The sequence below is a fragment of the Esox lucius genome, chromosome 19 (assembly GCF_011004845.1).
Source record: "Esox lucius isolate fEsoLuc1 chromosome 19, fEsoLuc1.pri, whole genome shotgun sequence".
In the NCBI taxonomy this organism is placed as follows: domain Eukaryota; kingdom Metazoa; phylum Chordata; class Actinopteri; order Esociformes; family Esocidae; genus Esox; species Esox lucius.
In genome coordinates, this window is record NC_047587.1 from 11,334,757 (window position 1) to 11,361,424 (window position 26,668).

The window sequence follows — 26,668 nt, forward strand, 5'->3', positions numbered from 1 at the left end:
CTCAAGAATCTGCTTAGTTGAACAGGGACAGCTGACATCTCTGTAGATGACCTTTCCTGGTGTGAGAGTGATCGTCTAATGGAGGTGCATTGTCAAAGGAACACTAAAAGTCATTTTGGCATCTTCTGTACAGCTGTGTCCACAGCTTCCTTTTCAATGTAGGACAGCTGTATAGAAGTCTGGGCATTCGGTAGACAGTCATAGAATTCTTTGACGTTTGGAATGTCTTTTCCTTCACTGACCAATCTGTCGGCTGTTCTTTTTAAAATCCCACCCACACCATTTGGAGCACCTTTTCCGTGACTTGCTTCAAAGAAACTGCATGTGTATTTCTTGAAGCCCTTGAACAACTCTGTGCTCAACATAAAGAAGGTACCCTTCTGGTGGTATTGAGTGCCTAGTCTGCCCTGCATTTCTCCTTTTGCTAATTTTCTGCCTTCTGTTCAGGGCCTGCATTTCGCCGTGCCCTGTACTGCTGTTGCCTTTCTGCCAATGACAGCTTCATCTACCTAGAACAGACATTTTTCTATTTCCTTAACCTGGAATGGTATACCACAAATGTGCCCTTTACAGTAAAATGACTCAGAATCCATAAAGTAATGCAAAATGCTTAAATGTGATTGGGAACATTTGACTCTGTTTCTCATCGTCAACTCTTATCAATAAACTGTTTAGATCATTAACAGAGTTGACGGTAACAGAGGTGACATTTCCTACCATTTTTGGCCTTTATTCCATGTGCTAACCTCAAACCAGATACCATATGGCATGTCTAAAAACAGAATTTTATGGATTTTCATCTTATCATTAAAAAATATATATTTGAATTGATTCACTGCAATATCACTAACAGACAAAAAATGTATCTACTGTTGGTGTATCCTCAACATTTTTAACAAAATATTGAGAGAAGCAGCTGGCTCATGAAAGTTCTGTAATCTAGATGACATTTCCTCTAGCTAACTACCTCCCATAATGTATAAATAAGGTAGATAATAAGTTAATCTAGTATATTTTTTTAACTGGCAACCATGTTGGGTGTTATTAGGCTAAAGTTATTTATTAATGATAGTTGCAAAATCTATATTTGCAAAACAGGTTTCTTCCTAAATTTCAGCCCCTCTTAGGGAGGTTTTCCTAGCCACTGTACATCAACATTGTTGCTTGCTCCTTGGGGTTTTAGGCTGGGTGTTTTGTAAAAGCACTTTGTGACAATTGCTGATGTAAAAAGGGTTTTATAAATACATTTGATTGATATAAATAAAATTGTATTGATATAAGCTTGTAAGCTAGTGTAGAACCCCAAATACCAGCCACCTTACTGTTTCAGTTACGTTATATTTTATTATTTTTGTTGCAAATGACAGATCATAGTGTTCTCTGATGTGTTTACTGGAAAGTTTTAGTTACCTTTCATGCCTTCTGTTGTGGTAAAGAAAAAAAGACTGATCACGATTTCCAGTTTGTCTAAAACAGGTTCCATACATGACATTTTTAGAATCTCCAAAAAGGTATTTAACCTCCATACATAAAGATGGTGGTGGGTTTAGCTGATAGGGTATATTTAATAGAAAAACATACCATTGTTTTCCAAATGTTGAACTTCACACGATTTAGTTCTCCAACCATTACAAACAGCCGATAAAAGGGGGTGGCCGATTATAGAGGGATGTTAGTTAACATTTTGTTTGTTAGCCAGCAAACAATTAAGCACATTAACACTGTTCAACCCACTCACAGCTAGCACCAAGATGACACCAACAAAGAAGAGACTTAAGTTAGACATACAGGTGTTTTTTTTTCTACGGAAAGACAAAGTGAGTGCTACAGCTAGCAAGCTATAAGACATTAGAATATATTGCTAGCTAACTAACTAGCTTAACACTAGAACCGCCAAATGCCTACGCCAATTGGCGTTTGAGTTTGTAATTAAAATAAAATTGAAGTTTTGAGAGCTACATCCTTCCATGAATTTTCCTAAATAGGCGTATTTTACATTGTTCCGTTGTCAGAATTCTAAACTCACAAACGGAAAACTATTTAGAGCCTATTTACCTCTCTTTTTTTACCGTTTTCCGACGTAATCTGCCAAAAGTACACGCCACTTAGCATTGATAACCAGGCAGCTGCTAATGATACCCAAGCGCTAATCACCCCTCACTGAATGCATGACGACAATGGATGAATGCGCGATACACACAGGTGAACGAACAGAGCCATGGTTGAATTTAAATTAACTTACAAAGTTCCATGGCCATTCAACAAATGAATTAGGCTATTATTGAAACATAATACAAACAATACAGCCTACCTGACAATTTGACATCAACTCAATAGCCTCAATAGAATCCCTGGAAGTCCTGCAAAGAAGCTCTGTTTTTGTAGCCTATTCATTTGGAGAATTGGACCTTGTCTTTTTCTAATAATTCCTGAGAATTATTGTTCTTTGTATTCTTTGTATAGTTTTTTTTTGGTATGATAAGACCTTCAATACAAACACATTCTTGTATTCTTCAAATTCATTAACCACTTTAAACAAAAAAGTATTTATATAGAGCAGAGGTCTCAAACTGGTTTCACGGAGGGCCGAGTGTCTGCAGGTTTTCGCTCTAACCTTGTACTTAATTGACTAATTAGGTCACTAATTGGTTCGTTTCTACCCCCACCTGGTAGTTTAGGTCTGAACTGGGAACCAATTTAAAGGAAAACCCCAAAACCTGCAGACACATGGACCTCCGTGGAACCAGTTTGAGACCTCTGATATAGAGTATTCTATAGCATTCTACTGATGCTCTGGCTGGATGGTGATGCTGCGGAGGAGAATGTGTATGCTAATAGGGATGATTTGTATGCTAATGACATGAAATGGCATTCAACTCTGGTGGACACTGGTGGTCTGAATGGCCTGGTGGTTCTAGTGTTAATAGTTGATCTCTTGAAAAGTTAGCTACCTTTGCATGTAATTCCCTACACAATAAGCTGCATTTAACATTTCAACATTCTGTGTATCTTTTAGATTGACATTGCCATTAGGTTCTGCAAGCATCAGTCTAGATCAAGCTGTTCATGTCATATTCTGTACTGCATTTGAGCAGGATCAGGTGGTGACCGTGACAGAGTTCTCAGTCACAGCATGATCAGACAGCCAGGGAGAAAAGGTCAACCGTGGAGCTGAGGTGAAATGTGGCTGCATAGCAGTAGTCTATATAGGTGGATAACTTAAAAATATATGTTTATTATAATGTGTAGCTGATATCTTCAATGTTCATATTTTTTAACTGAACCAGAAGGATGTTGAGTCGACCAGGGTAGTCATGCCAGAGGATGGTGGTGGAGCTTGGGGGGTGAAGATGTGAAATTCAGTACAGGTAAAATGTACATGTAGATCACATCAACAACCCCACTCATTAAAATAAAGAGGCCTGCTTAGTAGCTCTTTACTAAGAGCACACATCACAGACAATATCTTGACTTAGTATTATTAAATGAAATGGCAGAAGGCAGTAGTTCTCATGTTTATTCCAGCAGAATCAAAGAGATGTTATGGCCACTAGTGCACATACACCAGATGGCCAACATATGTGGACCCTCCACCATCACACCTATATGAGTTTGTTGGACAACCCATTTTAAAACTATGGGCATTTGCAAAACTTCTTTGTCCCCCTCACATTTGAAATCAACCTCTACCCCACTGGTATAACCAATTTATCTGCTTTCAACATTATGGGGGACATACCCCCCCATACCCCCCTGCTCCGATGCCCTTGGGCAAATGCAGTTTTGAAGCTGATACACTGTGCATGACAATTTATTACATCCAGAATGTTACATTGTAAAACACTTACGAACATTTTTTTTTGCATGTTGTATAAAAACCTTTCTAAAAAAACATTAGGCCTGACTGAAATGCCTTATTTATGGATTTCATAAATTTTCTTAAGTTAACTAGTTAATTTAAAATAAAGTTTGAACTCCACTATATAATCTCAATGGACATTATGGAATGTGGTTTACTTGCGAAAGTATACTTTTATTTTTTTGACGCCCAGGTTTACTTTCGCATGGAGTCTATTTCCTATCCACAAGCCACAGCTGCAACTCTGTAACGTTACTAATGAAGCAAAAAACTTATCAATATTTAAATCTATTAATGATCACATTCACCACACTCCTTATCAATAATGCAAGACAGCAGGGCAGATTCACGGATCCATATTTCATCTGGATGGAGATGAGAGCACAGAGCACGCTCCACAGAAGCTGTATGCCTCCCACGGGCAGAGCTGTGCTTGCCTGTGATATTCATTTTCACGTTGCACCTTCCAGCAACTGTAGCGAATGATGGGTATGAATCTGTCATATTAAGCCTTGTTATAAAGCCATGTTATAAAGCCGTGTTATAAAGCCGTGTTATAAAGCTGTGTCCCTCCCGGGGGTTGAACTCTTTTGAACCTGGCAGGTACATTAAGTCATGCTCTGTAACACATCTGGATTTAAATAGGATTTCATTTCAAACATTTTAATCAGGTAAATGTAAGTGTGGCAAAGCCCGCCCATGTGGTAGACCGAGTAGGCTAATGCTGAAAGTATTTGAAAGACTTCATGTAATGTTTGACTCCACAGTTTCATAGGTATGAAAATACCTGGACCATAGGCAGCCAGCAGGGTCTTTTCTATTGCTCCAATTAAAAGGGAATTTCAACACACTAATAATTGCTAGCAATGTTCACCATATAAGTATCACCATATAAGATAACTTCCAAACTGATATCAGTAATGATGAGTCCGCTAGCTAGTTTGAGTGCTACCAAGGATCAAAACAAACTAACAAAGAAGAGAAATTAAAGAAATTCTGGGCAGGACTCAGCCTGAGTTGTAGTCTTTTAGATTACAGAAACATTTTGACAGCATTTACATTTATCAATATTTCCTGATAGCAACATCACTGAAAGACATCCACTGGTTCTATCAAACAAGGACAAACACAACGAAACACAAAACAACTTGTAAGGTGGTCAGTATAAAATTTGAGGCTTTGTGAAATTGAACAAAACATGAGTACCTATAGAGTGTTGTTTAGCTTGTTAAGCCCATTGCTGTGATACTCCTGGCCAATTATGTGTGAAATGAATCTCACCGACCCAGAAATTTTTCAGACATGATACAAACCACCTAAATGAAAGGGGAAATGCCCCTTTAAGAAAGTACTACAGAGTTTAATAGACTTGGAAAGTGGAACCGATCACATTTTGCCATCTTGTTTCCATTCATTTTTACCATAGACGTTTTAAAAAAGGACTGGTTATGGACGTTTGCAATGAGCAATCAGTCTACAAAGCTATCAAGTGAACGATCACCTTCAAAGCAAATCACTATTGCAAAATGTTGATATATTGGAAAAAAGTAAAGGGTACGAAACTGTGTATGGGAAAGTGAACTACTGAACCAACAAATGCTCATCATCATAATGCCGTTTACTGTAGGCTATGCGTCCAATTATCTGTTGCAAACATGTAGGCTACTGAGCTGGAAGCCAGCGGTCGTGGTAGAACTCCGTTCAGTTGAACGATAAAGCTGACAGTCAGTTGTTCACAAGTTTTTTTACTTAGGCAAAGGCTCATTATATGATTTTTTTCAGTGTTTATCATTACAATCAAAAATCAACTACCCCATTAATTATTTTAGCCCTACCATGTATCCAATTATCTGTTACAAACATGTCTTTATTATGTTATTGTCTTGGTCTATTCTTCTTAGTGAATGTAAAACTAACAGTGTATTCCGTGGTTGGGTAGAACTCCGCTGCCAGTCATTCAAATGAACGAAACAACCATTCAGAGCCATAGATCAGTGTTTTGTGCCAGGTTGTAATCATCGCTGTGGAGTAATTGCAAATCGGTTTACCGGTTTCCCAACAACGAAGCTTAGAAGCGTTGGTGGATCAGGTAATTAGCTAGGTACCTAGCTAAATGTAGCATTACACGGCAATGTAGCTACCTACCAATCATTAGTTAATAGGCTATTGGCTGCTTGTAGCTGGCCATCTTCAAAACCACCGGATGAAATTACCTGAATTAGTGACCTCTTCGGTTTGCTTTGTAGTGCTGCGAAGGTTTGTGGTTAGTTTCGTTTCTGGGTTCTTAGAAAAATGGAACTGAATGTAAAAACATACGAATTTCCCAACAAACATGTAAAACTGATTGCCACTGCATGGACATATGAATTGTTTCACCATCTTGACAAAGAACAGAACGTCTACATTCCACAGTAATATAGGAATCCATTAAAATATCTGTGGCTTAAAACAATGGATATTTTCTTTCCGGAAATGCAAAATGTATACTACTGAATACAGATAATTAAGAGCTAGATACAGGGTATTAGATCAAGCAGAACCACCTCACTGGAGTTCTGTGTTTGAACATTCTCTCATCTTATTAGACACATTTTTTGCAATTGTTTTACACTGGTTGAGGTTTATGAAGAATTCAGTACCTTTTTGTATCCATTGACACATGCGTTGAGTTTTTGACATGGATTGGAATTCATTCACCTTTAACAAGGTAACAGGCTGGTGGTGAATCTATTGCTAACCTGAGATTGACAGGAAATGAACTCAAATGTGTTTCCCTGGATACCAGTGTTTTTCTCAGGAGAGTGGAACAAGAGTAGCTTGGTTCCATATCTGTTTGTGCGTTTTGCTAACTCCTGACAGGTCATTGTCATGGCAAGACAGCACAAACAGATGTGGGACTTGGGTAGAATATCTCTGAGTACTCAGTTGGACATCGGTTGCTGTTCTGTATTGATTGGACAAGATCCTATATCGGGGGAAGATGTTGTTTAAGCTCTACTGGATGTTGCAGCCTTCCACACAGTGTATGGTACGCCTGATGGATGGATACAGGTTTAAGGTGGCCGCCCATTTCTAAATTATTAATTTGTTCAGGCAGTGAATGAGTCAGATTGTTAAACCTACAGTATTTTCATTATGCCACATGGTCATCTGAGGCCAATATGGCCTGCTTATAATGGCCTGTCTAGTGTCCTATTTACTGTGGCATAGCAAGCAATGCTTTTAAGTTGTTCAGCGCAAACAAACTTAGAAGCTAGATTGGTGAGAGCCCATCCACTGAGACGCTGAGTGATGTTTCTCCCCAACACAGCCTGGGGATGGACCATGTCTCTCTGCTTTGTCCGGAATACATGAAAATGTCCTAGATCAAATTCACTAAATTTTATTAGCAGGGAGAAGTAGTATTCACGGGTGTGTGTGTACTCATGGGTGTGTGTGTGTACTCATGGGTGTGTGTGTACTCATGGGTGTGTTTTATAGGAACACACTGGGGTGCACTGTTGCAGTCAAAACCTCCTAAAAGTGAGAGGGGTGGGGAGAGGTCTCCCTGGAGACACATTTACTGGTTGCATTTTTTAGCCTGTCATGCCAATATTGAGTGAAAACATGTACTGTATGTAGATGTGCAATTTAAGGAAAGTGTTTTTAAATGTAGCCCGGTTATAGGAACACAATCTGTGGTGCACTGTTGAAGGTGAGGAGAACAGAATCATGTCAAAACCTCCTAAAAGTACCGCCCAAGTAGTGGTGGTGAATCTGCAGCGGTCTCTATTGCTATTGGACCATGGTGAGAGTACAGGCGTGTTCCTTATTTGACTGTGTATACAGTTGCAGAACCCATTGCTCGCCGTGTCGAGGTCCTGAAATTATTGCTATTAAATTGCCTTTATCCCCTATGAGTGATTGGCAGCTGGATTACATTGGTCTGTTGTATTCTGGACTAAGTCATGCATAATCAAAAATCTAAATCCATGTAAAATGCACATCATTCTTCATTAATCTTAATTTGGAATACCTGTTTAGTTACTTGTGATATATATATTTTTTTGTTTGTTACAATGTTTAAAGAAGACACAAATCCCATTGTATGAGTGTGTAGTTGAACTCCATTGCATCACAGGAAAATACTTCCCATACCACTAAAGTGATTATGTATTTTTTTAATATATTTTTTACAATATTAGGCATTCTTGACATCTCTGCCCTGATTTAGGCAGGCAGATGAACCCTTGATGTTAAGCCAGTATGTCACACCATCTGGACTCATAGTGTTAGGTTCAGGTGTGGATTAGACAAAAGGTCACTCTGGGAATGGAAAATCATCAAATTGTCCATACAGATAAACTATCACCCTCTCCAGCCTGTGGTGGGCTAGCTAGCTGTCTGTGGTCACATACGGCTCAGTTGGTAAAGCATGGTGCTTCCCATGGGGAAGTGCAGTTAAGGAAGGAAAAAATGCACTCACTGCTGTAAGTTGCTGTGGATGTGAGTGTCTAAAATGTCAATGTCTGGATAGAAAATACAGAAATCTCAATTTAAGCTGCTGCCTCTAGTACAAAGATGATGGATATCTGATTAAAAAGAGACTTCAGCACCTATAGTTTACCATAGCACTAAAATCTGTCTCACAAGTTGCTTATAAATTAAAAAGCAGCTTTAATCTAAGCTTTGTTAGCTTCCTTGTCTAAATTGTCATGTTTGCCACTTATACAGCCTCTGCTATATACAGTAACACCAGTCAGCTAATGTTAGTGAAAGGCAGGTTTTGGGTTGCAGAATAACTTTAGGCTAACACTAGCTAGTGCCAGACAATAACAACTGACCTCAAGACAGAAACTAGCTGATGTGAGCAAGCACATCTAGCTAGCTCACATCCAAATGGTCTGCATTTTCCACAAAACATGACTAGCTTTTAACCTAGCTCAGTTCAAAACCAACAACACATTTTGAACAAATTGTTTTTATGTTACTTTACAATGCATGCACATTTGCATAATTAGTATAGTGAGCAAGCTAGCTACCGTTACTTATAGTCTTTGCTAGGGTAAGAGCTAGCAGGAATCACATTTCACTGTTTGACGGAACAAACACAGTGCAGCTTGGTTGTTACTGGACCAAAGGTATTTTTGAAATTGTAATCCAAATGTGTGCCATCAATTCAGCCATATTGGCAGTGACTCACTTGTCCGGTCGCAAAATCTGCAGGAATTGCCTCAAATCTGCTGTACCTGCCGCAAATGTGCAACTCACTAACCGTTGGTCAGGATGTCCGTCAGACAGGACAGCATATGACATTAAGGTTAGTTGTCAAGTTTCTGCCTGACAATCAGGCTAGGTGTCGAGTGTCTGACAATCATGTCCATTATTTAACAGTCAGACTAAAAACATGTCAGAGTAACTGTGTATTGTTCGCCTGACTTGACACACCAATCTCGGGGGGTGTTGAAAGATTTTGATGACACCAGGAAATCCCTGGTATATAACAGAAGCTTCCCACTCCCAACGCAATGCTGGACAATTTGCCCCACTCATGGGGCTTTAGACTGTTTTCGGATTAGTGCTACAAAAGAACCCCCTAGAACACTACACTAGCTGGAAAGCCAATTAAAAGCATTTTGACCTGTCAAAGTAATTTATCAGTAGCTCCCATGGGCTCCTTGCCAATTCACCCCTTGTGTATGTTCCTCCAGTGGACATTTATTTAGATCCTCCCTCTGGTGTTGCCCCTGGCCCTGACCATGGGAGTCAGTCAGGGCCATGCTCTTGACCCTGTGTGACCAAAAGGTCCCTTACGGTTAAAACCACTCCAGGTTTTAATTACACCAACAGGGACACAGCACACAAGTTGCAGTGCTCATGTATATATCAGTGACAGTTAGTGGCATGGTACGGACACTGAGAGGTGGAACTACTCCACGGATTCTGAATTGAGAGCTGAGAAGAGCCACTCAGGGATGGGCTGTTATGGTCCCTGATTGAGTCACATAGAGATTCTGAAGAGTTATTTTCTCTCCAGCAGACGTAAGTTCATTACAAATTTCCAGCTCGGTCAGCGAATCTTGCCCATTCACTGGGGTTCTCATTAGAGCTCAGTTCTCAGTAAAAAGGCTAGATTAAGTATTTTCCTTGTGACCATGACGTACAGCCCGTATTTTGGTTACAGAGCACTCTTGTCTTTCTGTTCAACTCACCGTATTAACAGAAGGTTGGAAGTTCTGCAGGGGGGGGGGGGGGGGGGGGGCAACGACGTCACGTCTGCCTGCGGTGTATTTCTGAATCCACTTCAAAGCTAATGCTTAAATTCACTGTACTGAGGTAGGACACCGGGAGCGGGCACAGGACAAGTGTTTAGGGCCCTGGAGGGGGATTTATTGTAATGAAGGGAAGGGGTAGTGGGGAAAACGTCTAAACTTTAGTTCATACCTTTGGGGCTGGGTGGGGCGGCTGGGTGAGGGGGCTGGGTGGGGCGGCTGGGTGAGGGGGCGGCTGGGAGGGGCGGCTGGGAGGGGCGGCTGGGTGAGGGGGCTGGGTGGGGCGGCTGGGAGGGGCGGCTGGGAGGGGCGGCTGGGTGAGGGGGCTGGGTGGGGCGGCTGGGAGGGGCGGCTGGGAGGGGCGGCTGGGTGAGGGGGCTGGGTGGGGGGGCTGGGAGGGGCGGCTGGGAGGGGCGGCTGGGTGAGGCGGGGGCCTCCCAGTGCTGATACGGGGTGCTGGAGTGTGTGGTGTTACACTGGTGTGTACTTCCCACTTTCTTCATCCTCTTTTTAATCTTCTTCATCATCCTCTTCTACATTTTCATCATCCTCATCTTCATCTTCTTCTTCTGCAACCTTACATTCAGCTTGGGCTTTGGCCATTAATGCACCTTGCCCTGTAGTTTTCTTGGGAGGAGCCTTAATGTACCTCCCCTGATGAGGTCCGAATGCAAGCCAGCTGATCAGGAGCAGGGCTGCCATATCTGGGTGCCAGCCTGGGTGGCTTTTGAGTGACGCTATATAGGCTTTTAGTTTGCAGATATTTAAGTGGTCCCTTATTGGCTAAAAAACAGTTTTACAAGCCGACTCAAACTGATTTCTTTATGGGATTTTCCTTAGTGTGATTTAAGTGGTCTATCTATGTTTCTGTGTTCATTTAAGTGCTTGGTGTGTGTTCCTGTGGTATGTGAGGGGTCTGTGTGTGTTTCTGTGGTCATTTAAGGGGTCTGTGTGTGTTTCTGTGGTCATTTAAGGGGTCTGTGTGTGTTTCTGTGGTCATTTAAGGGGTCTGTGTGTGTTTCTGTGGTCATTTAAGAGGTCTGTGTGTGTTTCTGTGGTCATTTAAGGGGTCTGTGTGTGTTTCTGTGGTCATTTAAGGGGTCTGTGTGTGTTTCTGTGGTCATTTAAGAGGTCTGTGTGTGTTTCTGTGGTCATTTAAGGGGTCTGTGTGTGTTTCTGTGGTCATTTAAGAGGTCTGTGTGTGTTTCTGTGGTCATTTAAGGGGTCTGTGTGTGTTTCCATGGTCATTTAAGGGGTCTGTGTGTGTTTCCATGGTCATTAAATGGACCTTCTCCATCTTCTTTATGAATAGAGAGCCAATTATCTTTCATCACTGTCATTTCCATGACCAATCAGTTTACTCATGGCTCTCTCCTGCCCCTCTGCAGCTGAGACATGCTGATGTTTGAAACATCAAATCTTAATAAAAACACGAGTCATAATACATACATGGAGTGAGCAACAAGCAGTCCTTTGGGCAGAACTCGCCATGAGATTCTGTTTGCCCCTCCAAGTTGGGATAATGTGTTATTTCTATTTTGTTCTCTAAAATTGTTTTGATATCCAATTTGTGATTAAGACCCTGCTTCACCTCAGCATATCAGTGTGTTCATGAGTTCATTGAATACCGTTGTAGTTTTTGTCACATGCAACCAGGATGTCTAGACTGGAATCATTGCGTGCCAGAAGAACACACTCTCTTCTACCTCGATTGAGCTCACAGATGCCCAAGCCGCCATAAGGAATTGATAGAGCGCGACGAGGCAAGGCAGCCATATGTGATTACTGACCCCCCCAAACCTAGACATTGCTAGCCAATTACACCACCTTCCGGGGACCCTGGGCTATTCTGCGAGCAGGGTTGGAACCCTGTTATGACACAGCTAACTGTGACTGAGAGAACAGCTAACTGCCCATGGGTTGTTGTATGTTTTCAAATGTAGATTTTTATTTTACTTTTACTTTGAAAAGTATCCCCACATATAAAAAGAGGCATTGTGTGATTGTGACACTGGTATTCTCTTGATGCAGGATGGATCCCACTACTTGGTACTGCCTAGGTCTTCCTGGGGGATTCTCTTAAGCCCACTGACATAACCAATGGCGGTTGACTTCAAGCTTCTTGTCAGTATCTTGGCTGTCTGAAAACAAGAACAAAAAGGTGAGATTCTGGTCCGCATCCTTTCCCTCCTTTACTGAACCGTTCCAAATGATGTCTGTGAGCGGTCCGTGAGAAACGCTCAATACAGATCTTTAAAAGATACGTTTGAGGAAGTTTGAGAAACTTTGTCCCCAGGCTCATTTCCTACAGGCTTGGGAAACTGTGACTGCACTCTCATTGCCCAGACAGGCATATTGTCTGGTTATCACTTCATTTGTTATAACATTTAACAGTAGATGGTACAGGGGATGGCGTCACACACATTCATTTGTTAATTTGTTGCAATTTGACAGAGAAATGGGGCCCGGTCAAAAAGGTTAATTGATTTCATCCCTTTCTGTGATTTCCAAAGCAAGTAAGCAAGTTTATATTTATATAGCACAATTCATACACAGAAGCAATTCAATGTGCCTTACAAAGAAAAAATATAACAATACAATAGCATTAAAAAAATACTCAAATGAAAACATCAAAACAACATCATAATATTCAAAAATGCGAAAATAATAAAAATAGGATAAAAACATAGGAAGCTATAAAAGCTGTAAGACTAAACAGTGCGGTTATGTTTAAGTGCTCAGTAATAGGCACATGAAAAGAGAAGTGTTTTTAACCTGGATTTAAAAATGTATATGTTTGGGGCACGTCTAAGACCTTATAGTAGTTTATTCCAGTTGTGTACAGCATAACTGCTAAACGTAGCTTCTCCATGTTTAGTTTGGACTCTGGGCTCTACTTGCTGACTTGTGTTCCTGAATCTAAGAGCCCTGCTTGGTTTATATTCTTAAAACATATCAGAAAGGTATGCGGGTCCTAAACCATTCAGAGATTTATAAACTAAAAGCAGCACTTTCTGTAACTGACTGACTGGAAGCCAGTGCAAAGATTTAAGAACCGGAGTGATGTCCTCCGTTCTCTTGGTCCTGGTTAACATTATAGCAGCCACATTCTGAATGAGCTGCAGCTGTTTTACAGTCTTTTTAGGGAGTCCAGTTAAGAGGCCATTACAGTAGTCAACCCTACTAGAGATAAAAGCATGGATGAGCTTCTCGTGGTCTTTTTGGGACATGATGCCCTTGATTTTTGGCTATATTTTTAAGATGATAGAATGCTGTTTTGGTGACCGCTTTGATATGACTGTTCAATGTGAGTTCTGAGTCTATCCGAACACCAAGATTATGCACTTGATCCCTGGTTTTAAGGGCCCGAGAATCCAGCTCTTTACTAATACTTTTATTTTGGTTGATCTTTGTTTAATTGTAGACAATTTTGGTTCATCCAGGTATTTATGAGCTCTATACAGTGACTCAGGGAGTCTGTTGAGCTGTTGTCATACGGTTCGAGAGCCATATATATTTGAGTATCATCAGCATAGCTGTGGTAGTTAATGTTGTTGTTCTGTAGAATTTGGCCCAGAGGTAGCATATAGAGATTGAACAGAAGCGGTCCGAGATCTGATCCCTGGGGAACTCCGCTTGTCACACCCACCCTATCATGATTACCAATTGTGACAAAGTAACTCTGGCCATCTAGATAAGATCTGAACCAATCAAGGACTGTCCCGGAGAGTCCTACCCAATTTTCCAGCCTATCTAGAAGTGTTCTATGATCTACAGTGTCAAACGCTGCACTGAGATCTAATAGATCCAGAACTGTTATTTTGTCTGATTCAGTATTCAGCCGTATATCATTTAAAACTTTAATCAGGGCCGTTTCAGTACTGGGGTGAGGTCGGAGAAATGATCAGACACAGAAATTATCAGACTGGGCCAAGTCTTTAACCACGACATAGGAAATATTGATACCTTAAGAGAGAATGTGGCCTCGTTTGTGTATGTGTACGCTTCTTTCACATTTTGAGTGAGATCAAAAATGGCAAGTAGTGCAAAATGTTATTTGGCATTATTGATGTATTATTATCTATGTGGATGTTAAAATCCCCTGTTATAATAAACAAGTTATAATCAACTGATATAACAGAGTTGTTCAGCAAAATCATCAATTACATTTTCAGAATATCGTCGAGGTCTGTAAATGGTTAAAAACAAAAATTTGGTGGTACCCTTCAATGTAAAACATAGGTATTCAAAATAAATACAATGACCAAGTGTATTTTCTTTGCACTGGAATAAATCTTTGAATAGGGCAGCCACTCCTTTCCTACCATTTTTCAGGTGCTGTCTCGTTAAGAACAGTAGCACTACAATCTTCTGTTAGCCACGTTTCAGTCAGAAACTTAAAATCTAGGTTGTAGGATATTATAATGTAATTTACCAAGAATAATTTGTTGGCGAGAGATTTGATATAAAGTAAAGCCATTTTAATAAATATATAATAGGGGTTCCTGGACTAGTAGGTTGACATGTTAAACTTAACAGATTAGACAAGTTTACTTTATAAGTTGCATGCACACGATTCCTTCTATTTCTAATTAACACAGCAATAGAGATCCTGGGTCCTAGCTTGTACTCAAACAGTCGGTATTGCTATTTTCACAATAGCAGGGACCCGAAGGCCATCACCGAGTGTATTCTGTTCTCTGTGGAAATAAAGGACAAGGTTGTTGACGATGTGGGAGTTTATTCCAAAGGTTTATCATTTAAAGTTGAATGTTAATGAAGTTTTGAAATAACGTGACTATCCAGAAAATGTTCACCTTTTTACACAGACAAAAATGTTAATAAAACAAGCACATACGCATGGACAATGCGGGAAGTTCCTCCTTCGTTGGTATTTCAAAAAAAATTACTAGTGTTTTATGTTAGTAATAAAAAAAAAAACATGCTTTGGAAGCACTTGCCTACACACGGAAATCTGAAGGGAGGTTACATGTTCATCTCTGTATCCATTTCAAACAAAAAAATTTCAGAGCAGTTTTAGTGTAAATTTTACTTGCAGACTGTCAATTCTGGAAATAATAGAAATTGTCTAAAAACCTTGCGTTTTAGTTTATTGCGGCCCCATTTTTTACTGCAATTGCAGTTTCTGTTTCAGTCTGATGTAATTTGGTCCATTCTTCACTGATCAGCTGGGCAACACCTAAATCTATCTGGTGGTTGAGATTAGAATAATTGGAAACTGATATCACACTGCAATAAAAAATAGCAGCAAAGGAATCCAAAAATCCAAGTAAAACCATTTTAAATATGTCTCAATTACAAAGACTGCAATCCACTTACATCACCTCAGTCAAAAATAACTGTGCAGAAAGCCTACATACAACATTCTCTACTGAAGAAAAACATGACGCAGCTTGTTTTAAACAGTGTCTGTTCAAATGGAAGAAACCCGTAGTCGTCTGACAGTGTGTTATTCTGAGCTCTAATGTAGGGCAACCGCATAGCAAATCCAGCCTGCTATGTTGTGCGTGTCTGCGTGTTGACATATTAACTGCAATCACGGCCCATAATGTGGCATGTGGCATTTGATTATATTTCCTCATTTGACGCTAAACACAGATTGCTAAAGTTTAATTAAGTTAGTGTCTTGCATGTACAAAACATTCCTACCTGGGGGTGACTCCCAGGGTTTTGCGGGAGCTCGCTACCTCACTACACAACATGCTAGAACCCCCCCCCCCCCCCCCCCCAACACCCCCCCCCCTTCGTCTGAGATAAATATTTAAGCTTTAAACATAATTTCCTGCCATTTTGTTTGTGTGTGTAGCTGGGTGCACTGTTCACTGTTTGTTTCACTATCTGAGTTTGTAATTGCATGGATCTTGGTAACACTGCTCTTTCCTTCCCTCAATGTTCTCCCTGAATTGGCCTTTGCCAGCATCATCCTTCTTTGCCCAACGGCCAGTGAGGTGTAGATGGCCCTGAGCTGTTGTGTGTGAGGGGTTGTCTTGTATGTGGGTGGGAAACTGTAAGATTAAGCTCTATAAAACTGTCCTCTTTCCCTGGCCAGGGCACAGTAGAGTCCAGCTTGCCTTTTAGCTTCTGAAGCTTTGGTGTATTTGGAGTGTGTGTGTGTGTGTGTGTGTGTATCTATATCAAAATTTGAAGATATAGAGATGGAGATATAGAGATAGATAGATATATACAGGTGCTGATCATAACATTAGAATATCATCAAAAACTTGATTTATTTCAGTAATTCCATTCAAAAAGTGAAACTTGTATATTATATTCATTAATTACACACAGACTGATATATTTCACATGTTTATTTATTTTAATTGTGATGATTATAACTGACAACTAATGAAAATCCCAAATTCAATATCTCAGAAAATTTGAATATTACTTAAGACCACTATAAAAAGATGTACAGCACTCAACACTTAGTTGGGGCTCCTTTTGCCTGAATTACTGCAGCAATGCGGCGTGGCATGGAGTCGATCAGTCTGTGGCACTGCTCAGGTGTTATGAGAGCCCAGGTTGCTCTGATAGTGGCCTTCAGCTCTTCTGCATTGTTGGGTCTGGCGTATCGCATCTTCCTCTTCACAATACCCCATTGATTTTCTAGGGTTAAGGTCAGGCGTGTTTGCTGGCCAATTAAGAACAGGGATACCATGGTACTTAAACCAGGTACTGGTAGCTTTGGCACTGTGTGCAGGTGCCAAGTCCTGTTGGAAAATGAAATCTGTCTCTCCATAAAGTTGGTCAGCAGCAGGAAGCATGAAGTGCTCTAAAATTTCCTGGTAGACGGCTGCGTTGACCTTGGACCTCAGAAAACACAATGGACCAACACCAGCAGATGATGGTTTGGCACCCCAAACCATCACTGACTGTGGAAACTTTACACTTCAAGCAACGTGGATTCTGTGTCTCTTCCTCCAGACTCTGGGACCTTGATTTCCAAAGGAAATGCAAAATGTACTTTCATCAGAGAACATAACTCAGCAGCAGTCCAGTCCTTTTTGTCTTTAGCCCAGGCAAGACGTCTGACGCTGTGTCTTGTTCAAGAGTGGCTTGACACAAGGAATGCGACAGCTAAAATGTCTTGCCTACGTGGTTCTTGAAGCACTGATTCCAGCTGCAGTCCACCCTTTGTGAATCTCCCCCACATTTTTGAATGGGTTTTGTTTCACAATCCTCTCCAGGGTGCGGTTATTCCTATTGCTTGTACACTTTTTTCTACCACATCTTTTCCTTCCCTTTGCCTCTCTATTAATGTGCTTGGACACAGAGCTCTGTGAACAGCCAGCCTCTTTAGCTATGACCTTTTGTGTCTTGCCCTCTTTGTGCAAGGTGTCAATGGTCGTCTTTTGGACAGCTGTCAAGTCAGCAGTCTTCCCCATGATTGTGTTGCCTACAGAACTAGACTGAGAGACCATTTAAAGGCCTTTGCATTTGTTTTGGATTAATTAGCTGATTAGAGTGTGGCACCAGGTGTCTTCAACATTGAACTTTTTCACAATATTCACATTTTCTGAGATACTGAATTTGTTGTCAGTTATAATCATAAAAATTAAAAGAAATAAACACTTGAAATATATCAGTCTTTGTGAAATGAATGTAAACATTATACAAGTTTCACTTTTTGAATGGAATTACTGAAATAAATCAACTTTTTGATGATATTCTAAGTTTATGACTAGCAGAGAGAGGGTGAGAGAGAGAGGGGGGGTGAGAGAGAGAGAGGGGGGGTGAGAGAGAGAGGGGGGGTGAGAGAGAGAGAGGGGGGGTGAGAGAGAGAGAGGGGTGAGAGAGAGAGGGGTGAGAGAGAGAGAGGGGGGGTGAGAGAGAGAGGGGGGGTGAGAGAGAGAGAGGGGTGAGAGAGAGAGGGGTGAGAGAGAGGGGTGAGAGAGAGAGGGTGAGAGAGAGAGAGAGGGGGTGAGAGAGAGGGCGGGGTGAGAGAGAGGGTGAGAGAGAGAGAGAGGGGGGGTGAGAGAGAGAGAGGGGGTTGAGAGAGAGAGAGAGAGGGGGGGTGAGAGAGAGAGGGGGGGGTTGAGAGAGAGAGAGGGGGTTGAGAGAGAGAGAGGGGGGGTGAGAGAGAGAGGGGTGAGAGAGAGAGAGAGGGGGTGAGAGAGAGGGCGGGGTGAGAGAGAGGGTGAGAGAGAGAGAGAGGGGGGGTGAGAGAGAGAGAGGGGGTTGAGAGAGAGAGAGGGGGGGTGAGAGAGAGAGAGGGGGGGTGAGAGAGAGAGGGGGGGGTTGAGAGAGAGAGAGGGGGTTGAGAGAGAGAGAGGGGGGGTGAGAGAGAGAGAGGGGGGGTGAGAGAGAGAGAGGGGGGGGTGAGAGAAAGAGAGAGGGGGGTGAGAGAGAGAGGGGGGTGAGAGAGAGAGGGGGGGGTGAGAGAAAGAGGGGGGGGTTGAGAGAGAGAGAGGGGGTTGAGAGAGAGAGAGGGGGGTTGAGAGAGAGAGAGGGGGGGTGAGAGAGAGAGAGGGGGGGTGAGAGAGAGAGAGGGGGGGTGAGAGAGAGAGGGGGGGGGTGAGAGAGAGAGGGGGGGGTGAGAGAAAGAGAGAGGGGGGTGAGAGAGAGGGGGGTGGTGAGAGAAAGAGAGAGGGGGGTGAGAGAGAGGGGGGGGTGAGAGAAAGAGAGAGAGAGAGAGGGGGGGTGAGAGAGAGGGGGGGTGAGAGAGAGGGGGGGTGAGAGAGAGAGAGAGGGGGGGTGAGAGAGAGAGAGAGGGGGGGTGAGAGAGAGAGAGAGGGGGGGTGAGAGAGAGAGAGAGAGAGAGGGGGGTGAGAGAGAGAGGGGGGGTGAGAGAGAGGGTGAGCGAGAGGGTGAGAGAGAGAGAGAGGGTGAGAGAGAGGGAGGGGGTGAGAGAGAGGAAGAGAGAGAGAGGGTGAGAGTGATCTGAACACCTCACAGTTAGATTAATCTGTCCAAAGCACTTTTTTCCAATCTTCCTGTGTTCTTTTGCCAATATTATTTTTTGTTTTTATTGGCCAGTCTGAGATTGCTTTTTCTTTGCAACTCTACCTAGAAGGACACTTCGGAGTCGCCTCTTCACTGTTGATGTTGCGACTGGTTTTTTCGGGTATTATTTAATAAAGCTGTCAGTTGAGGACCTGTTCTCAAACGAGACTCTCTGATGTATTTTTTATTCTTGCTCAGTTGAGCACCGGGGCCTCCTACTCATCTTTCTAAACTGGTTAGAGCCAGATTGCGCTGTTCTGTGAAAGGAGAAGTACACAGTGTTGTACGAGATCTTAATTTTTCGAGTTTCTCGCATGGAATTGCCTTCATTTCTCACAACAAAAATAGACTGATGAGTTTCAAAAGAAAGTTCTTTGTTTCTTTGTAATGCAACCCACAGTTACTGATGTTTGAGATACTCGACTTGTCTAAAGAAGGCTAGTTTTATTGCTTCTGTAATCGGCATGACATTCTTAAGTTGTGCTAACATAACTGCAAAAGGGTTTACTAATGATCACATAGACTTTTAACACTAGAACCGCCAAATGCCTACACCAATTGCCGTTTGAGGTTGTGATTAAAATAAAACTGCCATTTTGAAAGCTACACCCTCCTCTTTCTATGACGTTTCCTAAATAGGCGCATATTACATTGTTCCTTTGTCAGAATTCTAACCTCACAAACGGAAAACTATTTAGTGACTATTAACCTTTTTTTTTTACACTGTTTTCTGACTTATTCCGCCAACAGCCCACAGCACTTAGCATTAGTACCCAGACTGTACCCAAATGGTACCCAGGCGCTATTCACCCCTCACTGAATGCATGATGTCAATGGATGAATTTGCGATACTCCCAAATTAATGATAGTGCCTTGGTTGAATTCGAATGAACTTAAAAATGAAACACAAGATTTCCTTGACCATTCAACAATTGAATTAGGCTATTATTGAAATGTAATACACACGATATAGGCTACTTGACGATTCAACATATGTATCACACCGTTTTTCAATAGGATATTCAGCTTCTTGTGTGGGCTAATTCATCAAATGTAAATCTAACTAAATACCAATGACGTTCTTTACCAATTTACAAATAATTTCATTAGGAGAGAAAGAGGAACAAAATGAACCATGAACAAACAGAGACGGGAGCTGCCACCCTGCCTAGGTGGCAGCTCCAGAGACGGGAGCTGCCACCTATTATTCAATAGGTGGGTGTGGTTAACCTCGACCAAATGGCAAAACTACTCTGTAAACTGAGATACATGTCACTGGCCTGTTGCGGTGTTCTGGAGTCTTTTAGGCATGGCTGCTGTCAACACGCACGTGCTGTACAAGCAATGTCTCGACAAGACAATCACCAGACGAGATTTCATAATGGATCTGGCATTTGAGCTTTGTGAAAACTACATGAACGCCAAGACATCAAACAAGCAAGCCGCCAAGGAGGCAGCATGTCCCACTCTTCCTGTTCCCCAGCCTCGGCAGCTCACACGCGGCAAGAAGAAACCGCGGCAAGTCGGCAAGTGCATACGGAACAAGACCAATGAGAACTGTGTTCAGTGCAGCCGTTTTGTGTGCCAGTCCCGTGCACACAAACCCCCGAAGCTGTGTGCTGACTGTGGGGCAGTTCAAGTTTAAAGTTCAAGCGAGATGAATAAATGCATGGGCCCACATCATGCAAAACAATAGACACATTTGTTGTATGATTTTTTTGTATGATAAGACCTTCAATACAAACACATTCTTGTATTTTTCAAATTAATTTACCAACAAACAAGTTCTGTAATTCATAATTTCTTTGAGTTTTCTATATGGTTTGATGACGAACCAGTAGATAAACTGATGCTCTGGCTGGATGGAGGTTTTTTCGGAGGAGAATGCCCATGCTTATAAAGGTATTTTAAACAGACAGTATGATACCGCTGTACTTATTACTGGGAGTGCAACGGGACTTTTAATTTGAAAAATAAATAAATATGCAACAGTAAATAAAGTAACGTAATCTGCGGACCTCGTCTGGTATTTTTTATTTTGTATTATTTTAAAAGTTCTGGATGTATCGCGGGCCGGATAGAATGACTCAACGGGCCGGATCCGGTCCGGGGGCCATATCTTGCCCAGGTCGGCTCTATACTATCTGCTGTATGTCATGAACAGACTTCAAGTCCCATTGCAATTCAAAGCTGGTCTCTCCTTGTCTCTATTACAGTATTATGTATATTTATACTCCATACTATCTGCTGTATGTCAGGAACAGACCTCAAGTCCAATTCCAATTCAAAGCTGGTCTCTCCTTGTCTCTATTACAGTATCATGCCTCGGAGTCCAACGTCCAGTGAGGAGGAGATGGCCCAGAGTTTCTCTGACGGCTCCGTGGGCTTTGACACCGACAGCTCCAGGGAGGAATCTGGTCACGGAGGAGCTGGAGAGGATAGGGCCAGCAGGAGGAGCGGCGGGAGGGCGGAGAGGGACAGGGCTGCCCGCAGGGAGTCACTGGTCTTCTGCGTGGTCATCCCCGACCTGGAGCAGTCGGTGGGTACAGAGCGGGTGCATGCTTGTCTCTCTGCATGTGATCAGAATTCTGTTCAAAGCCAAAACATAACCACCTTTGGCCTCTTGCGTGCGGTGTTACCTGACTTGCAGCGCTGGGTAACTCGATGTAGCTTTTCTGTTGTTGTGCGTATGAACAACTTAGCAGACATTATGCAGACCCACTTTCAATCAGTGCATTCAGCTAAGCTGGGGGGGGTTATGGGGGAGGCACCACATGTTTCAATCTTTGCAAATAAAACCTTAAACTGTTGCTATCCGCTATGGGCAATAATGTAGTTTACCTCATTGTTATTTGCTCCAGGATCCTAAACAGCCAGTTCTACCACATCAAATATAATTGGAGGCTGCATGTTGGTTGGAATTATGTGACAGTTGTTATTGTAGCTTTTCCCTCCTGAGAAACTGATCCTTGGGCAAGTATTCTTGATAGTAAAGCACCATTTTTTTTTTTTAATGAGGTCAGAGCAATTAGGATAGACACGGCCGACGTGATAAAACGGGCTACGGTAACTGTATTCTGTATTAAGTTAATGGCACAATCGGGTTAGCAGCTTGATATATATGTGAGGGAGAGCAAAAACACAGCCATTTGAAGTCTGTGGCTTGGCTATTCAGTCACAATAATGAGTGTTGAGAAGAAGCCGCACACTATCGAAAAAGCCCTCTACCTTATCTTCTGGATAACAGGAGATAGTAGATGAGCAACCCGGAGCAGTGGAGTGAGTCAGTTCTGAGGTGGAGGTGAAATTTAAGCCTGAGGCCAAATTGAATTAATTTGTCTTGCTTATTTAGGGAAAAGGCAAGCAATAAATTTTTTTTTAGGGCAGTGATTTGCTTTGGTGTTATTTTTTCATTATACTGCATGTTTGCCCATAGAAGAAGTGGCCCGAAATGTGATCTGAGTGTCAAAACGTTAAACGTTAATGATTTGAACATGCCCCACCATACCATGAAACATCCATACACAGCAAATATGATTCACTTGAGTTTTTCTAGTTATTCTTTTTTTTTTTTCACATTAGAAGACATAAATGCCATTTTATTTAAATAGAAATCATTGTTGGTGTGTCAAGGCTGTAATGAGATCCCCTGGGCCTCATGACATGGTTGCACTTTGACGTGAAATAGTGTGAAATGGGTAAACACATGAAAATCATTAAAACCTTGACTTGAATTAATTGTGTCAGATTTTTTTTGTGATTATGTGTCAGATAATTGTGTACCAAAGCTATACATTTTTTTTACCATAACAATTGTTTTATCAGACATTTCTATAATGTGTTTTAATCTTTCTAGTCTTAAACCAAACCTCTCTGTGTATTCATATATGTATTCAAACAGACACTTGCAGAAAGATGTGAGCTATTGTTTGTCCTGGTCCATCTGCTAGCTCCTTCTGCCAGAATATGAAATCCACATGAGCGTGTTGTTTGTTTTGGAGCAGAAACGTGTGTGTTTTTCAAACCCATGTGTCGTGTAATATTTTGGAATAGAAATGTATGTTTAATAAACTCCAGGTGAACAGTGTTAGTATGATCTCTCCACTCGTGTTTGTGTTGGAGGAAACATGAGCTTGAAAACTGACTACAGCCTTTCTGTGTGTGTGTGTTTCCTTTTGAGCAGAAGTGCATGAGATTTAAGCCCGAGGCCACTGTGTGGGTTGCTAAGCAGCAGATCCTGTGTACACTGACACAAACTTTGAGAGACGTGCTGAACTACGGACTCTTCCAGCCAGCCGTGGATGGCCGTGAGTCTGGCTTCCTGGACGAGGAACGCCCCCTCAAAGACTACCCCACTCCCACCTGCACCAAAGGAATTCCCACTCTGGAGGTACCCTGCCCCCCCCTCCCCCCCCGGTCCAACCCAAAACCTGGCCCTAGTTGTGACCAGTACACCACCTGCCGTGCTCCAAGTACAAGTACCGTGGGTTTGAACCGATGGGATACACATAATGCACACAATCACACTAATGTTGTGATTTATTGCGTTTGTTCTCCACCACTGCAACATTGCTTGCTCGGCGTATGCGGGCCTCATTTGCCCCTGCGGTGCTGCGTTCCCCGATCCCTGCGGCTCGGTTCTAACATGGCACTGGACACACCACGGTGTTTCATCCCTGGCTGCTGCCTAGGCACTTCCCCTGTTTGATCATTATCAAAGAATCTAAAGTGGAGGAATTCAGAAACTTAATGAATGATCAGGGGAATGCATCCCTGTAATAAGTCTTGTTTGTCCAAACCGTCTTGGCTGGTTTGTGATGAGGCAGCATACTGTACTGTGACTTGACTACTCCCTCTTGGCTCCTTGGCTCGTCTTTGTTCGATATCCAGTCAGTGTTCCCCTGGTGTCGCTGGTGCTTGACTGAGGGTTTAATTGCTGCCTGTCTGGGTGATCCTACTGAACTCCGGTACACCTTATTACTTTGAACTCTTTACACTGTATGAATGAATGAATCCGTTCTGGACATTTATTCCTACAACTATCACCTACAGGATCAGTCTGCAAATGAATGAAAAACATGAATTGCTACTGACCTGATCCTAGATAAGCACTGCTGCTGACTAATGTGTTCCTTTTTGCCTGTTTCTGGGAAGTCTTTTTCTTTCTTTTTCTGATCCCAGTTTGCATTGCAAGAGCAGTCTACCAGCAGACAAAAGTCCCCAGTTGGCTACTTACCTTTTTGTTCCTGTAGTCAGGCTCCCTACTATCACCATACTCTCACCCTACTACAGTATCACCCTACTACAGTATCACCCTGCTATCACCCTACTACAGTATCGTCCTGCTATCACCCTACTATCACCCTGCTACAGTATCACCCTACTATCACCCTACTATCACCCTACTACAGTATCACCCTGCTATCACCCTACTATCACCCTGCTACAGTATCACCCTACTATTACCCTGCTACAGTATCATCCTGCTATCACCCTAATATCACCCTACCACAGTATCACCCTGCTATCACCCTACTATCACCCTACTACAGTATCACCCTGCTATCACCCTACTATTACCCTGCTACAGTATCATCCTGCTATCACCCTACTATCACCCTGCTATCATCCTACTACAGTATCACCCTGCTATCACCCTACTATTACCCTGCTACAGTATCATCCTGCTATCACCCTACTATCACCCTGCTATCACCCTACTACAGTATCACCCTGCTATCACCCTACTACAGTATCACCCTGGTATCACCCTGCTATCACCCTACTATCACCCTACTACAATATCACCCTGCTACCACCCTACTGTCACCCGACTATCACCCTACAACAGTATCACCCTGCTACCACCCTACTATCACCCTACTACAGTATCACCCTACTATCACCCTACTACAGAATCACCCTGCTATCACCCTACTACAGTATCACCCTGCTACCACCCTACTATCACCCTGCTATCACCCGACTACAGTATCACCCTACTATAACCCTACTACAGTATCACCCTGTTATCACCATAATATCACCATACTATCACCCTACTACAGTATCACCCTGCTATCACCCTACTATCACCCTACTACAGTATCACCCTGCTATCACCCTACTACAGTATCACCCTGCTATCACCCTACTATCACCCTGCTACAGTATCATCCTGCTATCACCCTACTATCACCCTGATATCACCCTACTACAGTATCACCCTACTATCACCCTACTACAGTATCACCCTATCTCCCTACTACGGTATCACCCTGCTATCACCCTACTATCACCCTACTACAGTATCAACCTGCTACCACCCTACTATCACCCTGCTATCACCCGACTACAGTATCACCCTGCTACCACCCTACTATCACCCTGCTATCACCCTACTATCACCCTACTACAGTATCACCCTACTATCACCCTACTACAGTATCACCCTGCTATCACCCTACTATCACCCTACTACAGTATCACCCTGCTACCACCCTACTATCACCCTGCTATCACCTGACTACAGTATCACCCTACTATCACCCTACTACAGTATCACCCTGCTATCACCCGACTACAGTATCACCCTACTATCACCCTACTACAGTATCACCCTACTATCACCATACTATCACCATACTATCACCCTACTACAGTATCACCCTACTATCACCATACTATCACCCTACAACAATATCACCATACTATAACCCTACTATAACCATACTATCACCCTACTACAGTATCACCCTGCTATCACCCTACTATCATAATACTATCACCCTACGATTACCACAGGTTTTGAGGCTGCATAAGACCAGCACTTAAGCCGTGTCATGTTGGCTTTATATATATAATGTATAATACCTCACGTCTTTCAGGCGTAACTGAAAGATAATGACTGGTGTTATAATGCACTGAATTTGATAATGCATAACTAACAGGTTACCGTAATGCTGTTCTCCTATTTTGCAGTTCCGTTACAAGAGCCGGGTCTATCAACAGCCCTATGTCAATGAGAAGCAGATTGCCAAAATTCACACGCAGGTGAGGAAAATAAATTAGTATTCATATTCCTTTTTCCACTTCTTTCCGGTTGTACTATAGATCAATTTCAAGGACTGTGAATATCCATGGCTAGTGTTATTTTTGTATTGGATCAGGGACAAATATAGCCATTTCTTTCTATGTATGGCAGGAATCATGCTGAAAGGGTACATTTAAAAAGGAAATGTCATGGACAGAATAGTATGATGCTCAGGTCCTTATAGTTAAGTATGAAAACAATATTAACGGGGCATGTCTTTGTGACGCCAGACTGTATTTCCTCAGGCCTCTAATAGCAGTATGGTCCACAGCCCTACTCGGCTACCTGCTAAATGCATATTATAAATTATTTGATACAAAGTGCGAAGTTTCAATTGGTTGAATATTCAGTAGGTACTTATTTTAACACGTGGAACATGACCAAGCAGTCGATTTGGAACGGAAACAGCTGATTCTGGGAGAATTCAAATCAGTGTTTTCCAACTGGTTGAAACAGATAGGCCTAAATAATTCAGCCATCAAATTCCCTCCCTGCTGTTTT

At 42.3% G+C, this 26,668-nt stretch overlaps 1 protein-coding gene across 4 annotated transcripts in view; it reads left to right on the forward strand.

Moving 5' to 3' along the window:
- The first annotated feature begins 12,182 nt into the window (after positions 1-12,182).
- shank2b (SH3 and multiple ankyrin repeat domains 2b) overlaps positions 12,183-26,668 on the forward strand; it is a 100,034-nt gene continuing 85,548 nt past the window's right edge. For all 4 annotated transcript variants that reach the window (XM_034288307.1, XM_034288309.1, XM_034288308.1 and 1 more), the window contains exons 1-4: positions 12,183-12,271; positions 21,391-21,613; positions 23,258-23,464; positions 26,056-26,127. In XM_034288307.1, the coding sequence (XP_034144198.1) occupies positions 21,395-21,613; positions 23,258-23,464; positions 26,056-26,127 (498 nt within the window). In that variant the 5' untranslated portion in view covers positions 12,183-12,271; positions 21,391-21,394. The remainder of the gene's footprint in view (positions 12,272-21,390; positions 21,614-23,257; positions 23,465-26,055; positions 26,128-26,668) is intronic.